At 33.6% G+C, this 13,846-nt stretch overlaps 3 protein-coding genes and 1 pseudogene across 3 annotated transcripts; 2 read left to right on the top strand and 2 right to left on the bottom strand.

Annotated features, from left to right (window-relative positions):
• Positions 1-175: 175 nt before the first annotated feature.
• Positions 176-2,695, top strand: LOC126555123 (uncharacterized; annotated as a pseudogene).
• A 1,221-nt stretch (positions 2,696-3,916) lies between these two features.
• LOC126555122 (uncharacterized) lies at positions 3,917-4,720 on the bottom strand. Its single transcript, XM_050210087.1, has one exon. It carries the CDS (start codon positions 4,718-4,720, stop codon positions 3,917-3,919), a length of 804 nt encoding a protein of 267 aa, XP_050066044.1.
• Positions 4,721-4,847: 127 nt separating this feature from the next.
• LOC126555121 (uncharacterized) lies at positions 4,848-5,612 on the top strand. The gene is made up of 2 exons (XM_050210085.1): positions 4,848-5,010; positions 5,083-5,612. The coding sequence occupies exons 1-2, from the start codon at positions 4,938-4,940 to the stop codon at positions 5,610-5,612; spliced, it is 603 nt and encodes a 200-aa protein (XP_050066042.1). The 5' UTR covers positions 4,848-4,937.
• A 6,854-nt stretch (positions 5,613-12,466) lies between these two features.
• Positions 12,467-13,615, bottom strand: LOC114125676 (uncharacterized). The gene is made up of 2 exons (XM_050210084.1): positions 13,599-13,615; positions 12,467-13,327 (listed from the first exon to the last, which is right to left on the bottom strand). The coding sequence occupies exons 1-2, from the start codon at positions 13,613-13,615 to the stop codon at positions 12,580-12,582; spliced, it is 765 nt and encodes a 254-aa protein (XP_050066041.1). The 3' UTR covers positions 12,467-12,579.
• Positions 13,616-13,846: the final 231 nt, after the last annotated feature.

Here is a 13,846-nt window from a genome sequence, read left to right as displayed (position 1 = left end):
GAAAAAGGTATGTAATTTGTTTTGAAGTTTCATTTTTTTACAAATTCGGTACATGATAATTAAATAATTGTATTAACTGTTTATCAAATTAAAAAATAATTTTAATTGAATTTTAATATAACACTAATTATTATTTATATTGATTATTGCATAATATTAATTAAAAATTTTTTAGATGTTATTAATCATCGATTTCCGAACTCAAAGCTTTACTTAAATAGATTAATTGATTGGATGAAACTTGTTGGATTGGAAAATGAAGATCCAAATACTGTGTACAATAGTAAAAGGATATGTTCTGCACATTTCAGTATAAATTGCACAAGTTCTGGTACAAAACGTTTAAATGTTAATTCATATCCTACAATTAATATACCTGGTAAATAAAATATAACATCTACTTTAATATTAATTATAAAAATAAAAATATTAAAAATATTAGTAGGTATATCATATTCAGATTCTACAAATCATAGTACTCCGACTGTTAATAAGTATTTAAATGTCTTAAAAGCATTAATGAAGAGTTGAACCTTTCATGTATTAAAAAATTGGAGTGTAATACAATTATCACCGACAATGATGTTACTGAAACAATTTGTATACATGGTCAGTCTCAATTTTATTTACATAATTTACAATATTTAATGTACAAGTATTTAAATTGTACTTTTAATATTTCAGACATCCCTAATATTACTGATCTTGATTTGTCAGGAATCCAGGTTTTAAATTCTGATAGCACTGTTCATACTACAAAACCTGATGTTCCAATCACAGTTGATGGTTTTTTACGTGAGTTGCTTCTTTGTATTTAGTTGTACGCTAGCTTATGCCTACACTTTTGCACTCTATTGAATTTGCTTAGCTGCCTAGTTCATCCTAAATTGTTTATTGCTAATTATATAGGTGATGATGTTCTAAATAGAAGTTGCACGCTCAGTAAGAATACTAAGAAAACATCAATTAAAAATGCTGGTCTCATTATTTGCTTATTTATTATTATTATATATATATTATATTATATATCATTATATATTATTATTTGCTTAGCTAAAGAATTTTTTTTGTATCTAAGTACCTAATATTCAGTAACATTAAATATATATAAACTTCTGAGCTCTATTCATTTCTAAAAATAATTATTTTATGGTAAACCATTTTTTTTTCAGGTTTGTTAAAACAATTTGGTCTAAATCGATGTAAGCAACTAACACCCAAGTGCAAAAAGTTTTATGACATAACTAACAACTTGGTCAGACACCTTAGAAGACAAAAATCAAAAAAACAGTTATTTAAGCAAAGGTTACGTGCAGCTGAGTTGATATCAGAAAAGTATTCTGAAAAAATGACAGCTGCTACATCTCTATTTACCAAATTACAGTTAAGATAAACTATGAAAAAAAAAAGGAAGAAGATTCACAATAGATGATAAAATACTTAGCTTATCATTATTCAAACGTAGCCCAAAATGTTATAGAATGTTATCGGTTATGTTTACATTACCAAGTCCAAAAACTCTTCATAATGTCTTAAGTAGTGTTTCAATTAAAACGGGAATCTGTCCAGTAATAATGAACGTTCTTAAAGAAAAAGTTGGCAATTTGAAACCACTCGAAAGGTGATAGAGTTATGTATATTGTATAAAAGTTGTGTTTAACATTTTGTTTAGTATATAATAATAATAAATAATAATGTGATATTCAAGGCTGGGCATTATGGAATTGACAAGTTAAATAAATTTAAGTTATTAAATAAACTAAAATATCTAATAATTAATATAATTTTATATTCAAATATTGTACGTTGTTGTTCGATGAGGTTAGTTTGAGTAGCGGTCTACATTATAATTCATCAAACGACCAAATTGAAGGCTTTGTTAACATGTAAAAATCAAGATTATGCTGACCATGCACTGGTGTTCATAGTACGTGGTATTAAAAAGAAGTTTAAACAACCCATATGCTATACTTTCTTTCAAGGTGCTACAAAACAAGACAAATTAGCATGCCTGTTGAAAGAAACAAGGACAAAACCCATAATTTCAGTTTGTAAGCATAATTTAATAAATTGTTTTGATTGTATGTTTACAGATTGTTAGGGAAGTCCATAAAACTGGGTTAAAAATAATAGCATCTATATCTGACCAAGGTCGATCAAATGATGGTGCAATAAAACTTCTTAAAGCAGAGACTAGAAAATATTTCATCAAGCGAAATGAAGAGTATAAATATGACATAATGTATGAAATTGGACTTGATAAAAACAATGAGCGAGTTCAGATAATTCATATTTTTGACGTGCCTTATTTAATTAAGTGCACTCGAAATTATCTGTTAACCAAAGATTTAGTATTCTCTATGGATGGAAACGTAGGACGTGCAAGATGGTTAAATATTCAAGAGCTATATAATGTTGATAGTGCTTTACCCGATTGTAAAATGTTGCCCAGACTCACTGATCGACATGTAGTACCAGACAGAATACTAAAAATGAAAGTAAAATGTGCAACACAAGTATTTTCACAGCGTGTGTCATCCACAATGCAGTTTTTAGCATGTAAGTATTAAAAAATTATACTTAAAAAATTTTTAAATTGTTTTCGCTGCGACAGAACTTACGAGGGAATAGGCAGTTTTCTGCCGCAACTTGCGCAGTGGTAGACTTAGGTGACCAACAAATGATAATAAATTAGGTTTTTTTGTATATCTATATAATATAATAATGTGACACTGTCACAAGATGTTACAAGTATAATATTGTAATACGCGGGGCCCCAAAATTATAATAATATAAACAAATAGACAAAATAATACAAATAATAATATCACACAAATATATCTAATGTAAACAATTATCATTTTACCAGGAAGGTATACAATAAATATTTAATAAAAAATCGACCTGATTCCGGCGGCGGGTCGATCCAATGATCCACTTCGGCAGTCTTCAATTGTATGGTGAATATCTCATTAATTATAACAACCAAAGAAAAATATGGTATATTAATATTCGACACAATTATATATTGCGGTCGAGTCTCACAAAACGCTACAATATCAATTCCGACGATATAAAAGGTCGCGCAAAAGGCGAACTTACATAAAAATGCAAGAGAGAGCACGTGTTTCTTCGTGACACCGGACAACGAACCAAGCACACACGTACGCAAAAGGTGTCGCGCCTACCGCGGCAACAACACAAGATAAGGTGTCGAAAAAAGGTGTGAAGACGACGGCGACAAGTCTACGGCCATTTACAGCTTGACCAAAGAGGGAAAAAAATATGGACAGCTGTATTGATCGGACTGTCACTCGCGCCGTGATGACCTTTGGACCGACAGAAACGCGGCAAGAGGGTCGGTGTTCGAACATCCTCCCCCCGTGAGGGCCCTGCATCACTGGACGTCGTTGGGGGTTGCACATCGGATCTGTGGCTGGATCAGGCTATGCGAGATCGACACCGGCCTCAGGTTAAATTGATACAATAAAAAAGATACAAACAAAACAATGGACATATGGTCCGTACAAAATTAGAATAATAATAAGGGAATTGACAATTTTGTAAAAAAAAAAAATAAAACAAACGTGGTGTATACATAAACAAACATTTTTTTTTCCAACATCATTAATAAGTAACATACATTCATCTATCATAAAACAATAGTGCCGGTGAAATAAATACATAATAAAAGTACATAAATATACTACAAACTATAAATCAATAAATATAATAATAAGATGGTCCCCAAGTGGTATAGTTTCCCCAGGTGGTTCAGTGAGCACAATAGAAAATTACAAAACAAGTTAAAATAATAAATAATGACAAGTACGGTGAACACCATCAATTCGCGGTTACTCGTCGACCGGTAGAGGGACTAGTTTCACCGCCGGTTGCGTAATTAATCCAGTACTGGTCAACACCTTGGCGACACGTACTGTACCGTCATCCCCCGGTAACACTTCATCACACGACCAAGCCACCACATTAGGGGAGCACTATTATTGTCGATTATTACCACCATATCATTGACGCCTAAATTAGGCACATTGCGAGTCCACTTAGGTCGCTCCTGAAGCGTGGTCAAGTATTCGGCTGACCAACGTCGCCAAAAAGCCTGGTGGCATTGGTCGAGCAATTTCCATCTATCCCGGAGGTTACGTTTTTCGTCGGCACTCGACCGCAGTGGTACGGCTAACAATGGTTGGCCAGTCAAAAAATGCCCCGGCGTCAAACACTCAAGGTCGTGGGGATCGCTAGACGCTGGAGTTAATGACTGAGAATTCAACACGGCCTCTATACGTGTTAGTACAGTGGTTAACTCCTCGTATGTGAACAAATGAACACCGATTACCCGGGTCAACAATCTTTTTGTTGAACAAACCGCCGCCTTCCACAAGCCCCCGAAATGCGGGGCGCTTGGCGGATTAAAATGCCACTCGCAAGCGGTACGCGCATTGGCTAAGGCTACTTTACCATCTGCACTATTAATCAACGCGTGTAACTGTTTATTGGCCTCGATAAAATTCGTGCCACAATCGGTATACACGTCGGTGGGTAACCCCCGTCGGGCAACAAACAGCTGTATTGACCGGACTGCCACTCGCGCCGTGATGACCGTTGGACCGACAGAAACGCGGCATGAGGGTCGGTGTTCGAACATAAATATTGAATACAAAAAGTTATTCCATATGTCAGATCTTCGTGAGACAACCTGCATATTAATATAATCTTTTCAATTTCTGTTTGCAGCTAAAAATATGATAGAATCCAGTGCTCAAGACACAGCAAAAATTTGCCTGTTTTTTGATGAGCTGTTTGACTCAATCAATGTAAGTTATGATCGAGTTGTGGATAGAAAAATCTATCGAACAGCTATAAAAAGGCAATCACCTCATCACGATCTTTGGTCTGATAGTCTTAAAGTTCTGTCTACTATGTACTTTGTTGATAAAAATGGAAAAAAAAATATTGTTCCATCACTAAATAATTGGAAGATAACTATTAAAGGTTGGAACCCAATAAATAATAATAATATTGTTTTCTTAGTATATAAAATTAAATATTTTGCTCAATTTTTAGGTTTCCAAACACTTTTTAAAATGTTAATCAAAATTGGTATTCGTTCACTATTACCGCGACATGTGAATCAAGACTCATTAGAATGTTTTTTTGGCGCAGCACGCAGTGTAAGTTCAAGCAACCCATCATACCATGCTTTTGCTTCAGCTTATAAGACATTGCTATTGAATAATTTGATATCGTCGAATGCACCTGGTTCAAATTGTGAGGATTTTGTAGAAACAAGTCTGACATCTTATAAAAATTTATTCCAGAATAGTCAAGATGATTCAGTTAAAAATTTTAGTAACTATGAATTTTCTGTTTCATTACCAGTTCAGATTAGTAACCCTCCAATTAATGTTAATTATTTACGTGGACAAGTTCAAACCTATATAGCTGGATACATTAAAAAAAAATTAATTAAAACTGTTTTTAAAAATTGTCATCATTGTCTTAAACAACTCTGTGCCAACAAAGTTACAAACGAGCACAACCTTATTTCAGCCAGAGACTTAAATACTCAGAGAAATGTTCCTTATGAAAAATAGTATATAGGTGTTTTGTATTTAACCATTGTCCATTAATAAGTTTACTGTACACCATTTTAACATTTAAACAATGATTTTGTGGTTTTGTAAGGAAAAACACATTTTTCAAATTTACTATCGATATAATAAATCGATAAAATAAATCGATGTTGAGGACGTATAGTAGTTCAAGTTCATATACCCAACCATGCGGAGCGCTAAACGTAGTCACTAAAAATTAGCATTGAGTTGGTTATCTATAAAGGTATACTTATCAATGCATGATCTTATTCTTAATTAAAGTCAATGGAAAAGATGACCACCACCAGTTATATATAATTCCTCCTAGTTTTATAATTATTTGTGTTATTTAAAATAAAATAAATATTTAATGAGTTTTGAAAAAGATACCTTGTTGTTACGTTTGAGTGTTTTTGTTTCTTTATAGCAAGTTTGTTTTAGATTGATAAATAATGGCTTGACAATTTCCCAAATTTCATCAATATTTTGTGGACACTAACTGAATAGTTAAATACAAAATCATTTTGTCTTTCTTAGATAAATTACATTGAGTCTAAAAATTTTCTTACAAAATTTAAGAACTAAAATTTCTTTATAAGTTAAATGCAAAATTTTCTTGTTCAATAATATCTTTAAATGTTATTTATAATTATATCAATATTAAAAACATATTAGCTTCGATTTCATCTATAGAACTTAATAGATGTTTGTTATAGTGTTCCTTGTAAATTTCAACCTAAATAAAAAACTTGTGTCTTAATAACTTTCATATTGAATATTAAGAATATAATAATAGGTATTTTTATTAGATTTTCTTTTTTGTATCCCGTTTTTGAATAACATGTTTTTAGCTGAGATACATTTCGTATCCCTGAAACTTGTCTTGTTATACCAGTACCAAAATTCTGTCCCATACTTCATCCTTCTTACATTTCCATATATTATTATATTATTATCAGTCTAATAATTTAAAACTCTATTATAAATATACTAAAAATAATAACCATATTACATATAACATCTTTTATTTTTATTCAGAAATAATTTACAATCTGTACCTATGCAATAATTACAATAAGTCAATTTGATGTATTTAAATAGAATAAAATAACATAAATATCGGCGCAATGAAATTGGCAGCTTGTTAGACATATAACTTTACTTCAACATTTTCAACAATGCGTTTATATAAAAAAAAACTAAATCCAATAAATATTTTCTTTCATCTTCGGTGAAATTCTTTCCACTGTTTTTCTTGGTTAACTTAAAAAAGCTTAATAATTTTAAAAATTAGAATATAAGTTTTCAATTTTCATTTTTAGTTAATCATTATTAAGACCCTATACGATAATATCATGATGATAATATTAGATTATTTTGCGAGTACCTACCATTTATTTGAAGTAGGTGTAAAACGAGAGTTCTGGAACCTGAGCTTCTGAGCCGTCGCCGTCCCCACCACCTCCACCGTCCCCGCCACCAACACCGTCCCCGCCACCACCACCGTCCCCGCCACCGCCGCCGACCCAGTCACGCCACCGCCGCCGGATACGTATCCGTGTAACCCCGCCGCCCCCACATCCATCGCCGTGGTTATCATATTATTGTACATACGCCAGGTTACCTTACACGTACTATATGACCGTACACACATATTAATGTATATTCAACAGTTATCATGCACATGCGCAGAACTATTTTACCGTACACACATATTCAATGGATAAGGCTATCTATCACTGTTATTATCACATATTACCGGTATATTACCATTTGAAAAATTATAGTATAACAAGCATGTAGAGTCTTGTTTGCATTACAAACAATAGTATTATTCAATAATCTAACATGTTCTGACATGCATACTTTAAACCTGTAGAAGAAATCCCTACCATAAAATATACATGTGAGGGTTTCAAAAACTGAAATGAAATCAGTCTATCTCCACTCTTCGTTCGATTAAGTGTGTTGTTTTGTGATAAAATTTTTGAATATGGCTGGTTCGATTGAAAACATGCGTGCTGTTTACAAGAAGAATGTTTTTACATATGCCTCCGTCACCACCAGCAAACCTAATCGATATTTATTATTTGCGACGTCTTATATAACAACAGAAGTATCAAAGCCATAACGGTAACGGCCGTTATCACGATCGCTATCTTTACAAATAACAACGAATACAAATCTATCACGGTTCTAACACGTAACACAAAAATGTTTAAATTGTATATATGTCATATCGCCCGAACAGTGTTCGTTGTATACATGTTTTAAATTGGTATCGTCTTGTTTGAATAATACTATTAAATTAGCATTGTCGCGTATCAACTGCTTTGGTACTTTTGAATAACTCTGAGCCAAATAAAATATATCTATTTTATTGTGACGGCCCCTGGAGAAGAACGATCTAATTATGTTTTGCTGTTCGCCTATGACGTCATCCATGAGAAATATAGAGTTTGGTAAGACTTGCTCAGGTGGAAGGACTTTATCATTCTCGAAAAAAGTAAAAATGTTAATACCGTCAATATCGTCGATTATACGTTTTAATAATTTATATTTTGGTTGTTCTAACGTTTTAGAGTATATGTAAACGTTTTCAAAACGTAGACCGTTTTCGTCAACAAGTAGAAAATATATTAAATTTGTTTTACCACAACCGGAACTCCCCAACACCAATGAGCGTATAGTGTTTGGAAATAGCTCACCATGTCTAAACTGTATTGTATCCGGAGTATCAATGTTATAAATTCGTAGTTTTTTCTGTTGCTCGATGAAGTGCATTTTTTCACTATAAATATCAATGCTATGTACTTGAAAGCGTCACACGATGTCTCGCGTTCGTAAGCGACACAACAATAAAGGTTCTGGTCTTATTAACTCAGTTATAAATCATTTACCAGTGGAATTACATCTACCCGGCTATAGGTAAGACATTACTCACTATATGATTAAATCATATCTAAAATGTTTGTCTGTATTTTTTTTTTCAGATTTGCTGGTCCTGGTACTAAATTAAAAGAAAGATTGGCACGCGGTGAACGGGGCATAAACAGACTAGACAAGTTGGCCCGAGCTCATGACATAGCGTATGAAAACAGCAATTCACTAACTGATAGACATAGAGCTGACGAAATATTGGAAAATCAAGCTCGGGAAGTGTTTAAATCTAAAAACACTGGTATTAAGGAAAAAGCTGCGTCCTGGTTGGTTACTACAGCTATGAAGGCGAAACGCAAGTTGGGCGCTGGTTGCGGATTTAAACAGATGGTTTCGGCAGCAAAAAAATCAATCAAAAATAAAATTAACGAAAAGAATATAACCAAGTTAGTAAGAACATGTCTGTCGGCTGCGAAAAAAAATCAAAAAAAATCTAAAAATAAGAAAACTCCAAGAATTATACCAATACCGAAAAAGGGCGGTGTTCTACCTTTAATACCTATTTTCGCTGGTTTATCGGCGTTGGGCGCTCTTACCGGCGGTGTCGGTAATATAGTTAAAGTCGTAAATGAATTAAATTCCGGTAAAAACACACCTATTCATTTAGAGAAAGGTTTATATCTTACACCGCACAAGGGGCAGTCTTATAAAATTGTTAAAGGTAAAGGTTTATACCTAGCACCTTACAAAGGCGGATCGGTAAAGAAAACTAGAAAAACGACAAAAAACTAATTTCCACGTTACCCAAGAGAGCGTTGTACGACTATGAGATTATAAAATACGCTGACATGTTAAAAATACCTCATTTCATCGGTGTGTTTTCCAGAGACAAGTTGCCTCCAAGAGCTAAGCATCAAGAGTCTGAAGAGTCTGCTGTGGTTAATTTAGACATCGAAAACGGTACAGGTACGCATTGGGTAGCGTATAAAAAAATCGGAAAAAAAGTTAAATATTACGATAGTTTTGGAAATTTAACGCCACCGTTAGAAATACAAAAATATTTCAACGGTTGTGATATCGAATATAATTACGATAAACATCAAAAATATAATACGACAAACTGTGGACACTTGTGTTTAAGATTTCTGTCATGTACGCCATAACCTTAACCGGGAACTCCAGTGAATTGTCTTGCGACTTTTTCCCACCGATAGAAGTCAGTAAAAATGCTAAGATTTGTCTGCTGGGGTTTCAAACAAATAACTCTATTCCAAATATAAACGACAAGTGTAATAAAATAGGATTCGCATACAACGAGCACACAGGTTATGCGATCAGTAGCGTTTTTACAATACCTACTGGTTTTAACGAATTATATGAAATCGAGTCAGCAATACATCGCATATTACATGATACAGATATAATATTTGAATTGAAAGCTGATAATAATACACTAAAAAGTACAATGTGGTGTAACGAAGCTATAGATTTTACCATGCCTAATAACATTGGTCAGTTGCTGGGATTCAAAAATCGAAAATATGCTGGTAATGTAAAACATGAATCTGATACGATGGTTAATATTGTTGCGTGCCAGTATCAGATTTGAATCCAAATGGTTAATTTGAATGAAAGTTAAACTTAATAACGTAATATTTTTTATTGCATACAAACAAAATACATGTAACAAATAAATAAGTGGCTGAGTGACGTGAAAGTGCTCAGTTGTTGATAGCTTTGGTACATCTGCCGTTGTTGGTCTTCGGGCTTCCTTATATATTGTGGTGCGTCTCTTGTTTACGTCGTGTGGTCGCCTTCTGGGTAAAACCAGGTGTCCTTGTTGTTGTTGTTGCAAATTCGGACACGGATTTGAGAATGTGCAATAACATCTCAAATGCATCATTAGTGCACTGTAATTATTGGTGCGCTTACTATCCCGACACGTGTCATGGTCATAGTAGCATCCGCATTACCCTTGACACGAGGCATGGTCATACTAACTTAGCCTTGTAATCTCGTAGATATCTTATAGATATCTCGTAGCCCATAACAATATTACAAAAACAAACTGTATATATATCGAATCAAACCTAGCCACAGGTTCATTCATCAACGGGAAGCAGTGCCATACAATACACGAGTTTTACCCGACTGTACCTCCAGGTTATAAAATAATAGAGGTACCACCGCATTTGGTATTTTACTCACTTAATTCTACATCTATAACGCATGCTACTATAATTTTAAAAAATCAGAACGACGAGTTGATCGATCTACGAGGTGAGCCGATATCGGTACGTTTATTAATTCAAGACTCGTGATATGGGTTTGCAATTTTTTAATATATATAGGACTGCACGTGTAAAGTCCATTAGTCGCGTTAATAACACAAACCGGAACATTCTGAAGAAAAATTCGACACGAAGACAAGTTGTACACAATCTAACAGCATCCAATTTAGCGTTTTTACGTTCGTTAAACGCTATTTAATATGGACGACATGTATTTAGATGTTACGGGTGGATACACCGACGATTGCAGAATAACTCAAATTGAATATCATTCTTTTTTAACTTATTCTACGTCAGCTCTCTCCAATAACGATGAAGTGCGTATCGCACTACATAACACAGAATCTTATACTTTACCATGTGAGAGTTATATTTACATCGAAGGAACAATAATCAAACCTGCAGATATTACTGATGACATCCGATTTATAAACAATGGGTTGGCGTTTCTTTTCTCCGAAATGAAATATGAGATAAACGGCATTCAAATTCAAAAACTCGCTAATCCAGGTATAACGACTACATTAAAGGGATATTGTTCGTATAATAAAACGAATATTACATCACATCACAACTCTGGCTGGGATAACGATATTAAAAATGTTAATAAAGATTTTATTGAAAGCGGCAATTTTAATGGTTGTATTAATCTTAAAGATTTGTTCGGTTTTTGTGAAGATTACAAACGTATTTTAATAAATTGTAACCAACAACTTATATTAAACAGAGCATCACTGGATATAAATGCCGTTAAGCAGTATAAGAATAATGAAGTTGTCGCAGACGCTCCTTAACTAAAAGACGTGAAAATAAACATAACAAAAATATTATGGAGAATGCCCATAGTCAAGGTCAGTGATAAAGAAAAAATAAGATTGTTGAAAGTAGTAAACAATCAGAAACTGTTGACATGCGCGTTTAGATCGTGGGAGTTGTGTGAATATCCATTTTTACCGCAAAACACTTCGCATTCCTGGAAAGTAAAGACATCTAACAAATTAGAAAAACCTAGATATGTCATAATAGGATTTCAAACTGGTAGGAAAAATAGCTCGAATAAAACAATGTCACATTTTGACCATTGTAAACTTAAAAACTTGAAGGTCTTTTTAAACTCAGAAGTGTTTCCCTATGAAGATTTCCAAAGCGACTTTACCAGGGATAAGTTGGCTACATTATACCGCGCCTATGTAGAGTTTCAAAAATCTTACTACGGCCATGACGAAGTGACACCTCTACTGAACCGATCAGATTTCAAAAATCTGTGTCCGATTATAGTTGTTGATATGAGCAAGCAGAACGATAATGTAAAAATGTCAACTGTCGACCTAAGGATTGAACTAGAAGCAGACGAAGCGTTTCCAGCTTCCACTTCAGCATATTGTTTAATATTACACGACCAAATTATAACTTACAATCCGTTTAACGGAGAAGTAAGAACCTTGTAAATATTGTAAAACTTAATATTAATAAATGAAAATACTTTTTTTTATATACATGTCTTTTTATTTTACACAATACATATCTGAAATTAAAATAGTTTACGTTTTGGTACAAAATACATTTCCGATACGGCTGAATCGAAGTTGTACGTTTTCGACAATGATCGCGTGTTGAAATGTAACGGCCCATCGTTTTCATCGACTGCTCTTTTTGACTGCGATTGCATTGTGAAACTCGGTGGTGGTGTTGACATCGGTGTAGGTGGTGACATTGGTGTTGGTGACGACATTGGCGAAATGACCGTCGTTTCATTGGAATACTAAAATTTAAAAAAAATATTTAATAATTGTTGTTTAAGGAATAATAATATATTTTTTAATTACCTCATGCGAGTTGTTTGCCCTCTGGTGTAACAATGATTCAGCTAACTGTTCAGCTGCACACATCTGTATTTGATTGGAGAAATTTGGTATAGATTTAACGACTCGATCGTCTTGTATGTTCTTAATGAAAACTACCATCTCGTCAACAGTTTTCGGCGGTGATTTATGCTGTCTACATTTCTTGTCGAGGTACTCGACAATTTCTTCATATTGTTTTATAATCAACAGAGCGGTGAATACTTCTTTTCGCACGATGCTCTCGAAAATAGAACATTCGAGATATTGAAGTCGAAGAAGGTCGCCCCGATTCAGCAGTACTCTACATCCATCACGATTTTTTGTTTCAATCACCAACACATTTTCTCCGCTGTACGTCATACTCGATAGTTTCATTTTTTCGTATTCATAAAATATAACTCGCTTATATTTTTGTGGTGTGTCTGATATGAACGACAAGATATGCCCCATGAACCCGAATATTTTTTTCATAAAATCTGTAGTAATATGCACGTACCGCGATGAAGTTAATAAATGAACAACGACTTGTAATTTTTCACTCGGGTCAAAACCAATATGTACAAACTTACGGGATGCAAAGTCTAGTGTGTAGCTAGTAGATTCGATGAGTTCAGCTGGTGGTGTCGGTGGCACATAAGTAAAGGTCTTCTTTTTATACAAGGCAGAGTTGTCAGCGATTGATCCAGCCAATTTAAAATCGCTTTATTAGTGTGCCGCTCACTCAGCATATTTGTGATTGTGAAACTGTGCTGCTTTTCAGAATCATAAACTAATGCTTCATAAAGAAAAATAGATTTTGTTTTTTCTACACTTAACTTCTTAAAACTTTTAACTACACCACTGGTTGCGTCAATAATTATTTTGGATGTGAAACATTGCGACAATAGCTTCGATATAAATGAACCTGTTCTACTCCATGGTAATGTATGAAAAATGGACTACACCCCATGTCGTGTAAAAAGTTTATGTACTCTTCTTCTGATCGCATAATGGCCAAAGTTGTTAATGTATCAGGATGTCTTAAATTTTTTTTTTTTTTTTTGATTTTAGTGTTCGTAAGGCAATCCCGGTAGGAATGATTGCAGGTTCTGGCGCTCCTAATAAAACAATAATTATAAAAAAAAAAACCGTGATTCTTAAATTATATTAGACATAATTGTAGTTACTATTATTTTAACCGTGCTATTTTTTTTATTTTCTAGTTATTTATATAACATAA

The sequence above is a fragment of the Aphis gossypii genome, unplaced genomic scaffold (genome assembly GCF_020184175.1).
Source record: "Aphis gossypii isolate Hap1 unplaced genomic scaffold, ASM2018417v2 Contig00714, whole genome shotgun sequence".
NCBI lineage: Eukaryota > Metazoa > Arthropoda > Insecta > Hemiptera > Aphididae > Aphis > Aphis gossypii.
The sequence above is the reverse complement of the archived record's forward strand: the minus strand, read 5'-3'. Positions and strand labels throughout refer to the sequence as shown.

What these genes read in the sequence shown, in the direction of transcription:
- LOC126555122 (XM_050210087.1), bottom strand. Translation starts at nt 4,720, where the DNA reads ATGCAGGTTGTCTCACGAAGATCTGACATATGGAATAACTTTTTGTAT.
- LOC126555121 (XM_050210085.1), top strand. Translation starts at nt 4,938, where the DNA reads ATGTACTTTGTTGATAAAAATGGAAAAAAAAATATTGTTCCATCACTA. An exon ending in TTGGAAGATAACTATTAAAG is followed by an intron (nt 5,011 to 5,082) that starts GTTGGAACCCAA and finishes CTCAATTTTTAG; the next exon opens with GTTTCCAAACACTTTTTAAA.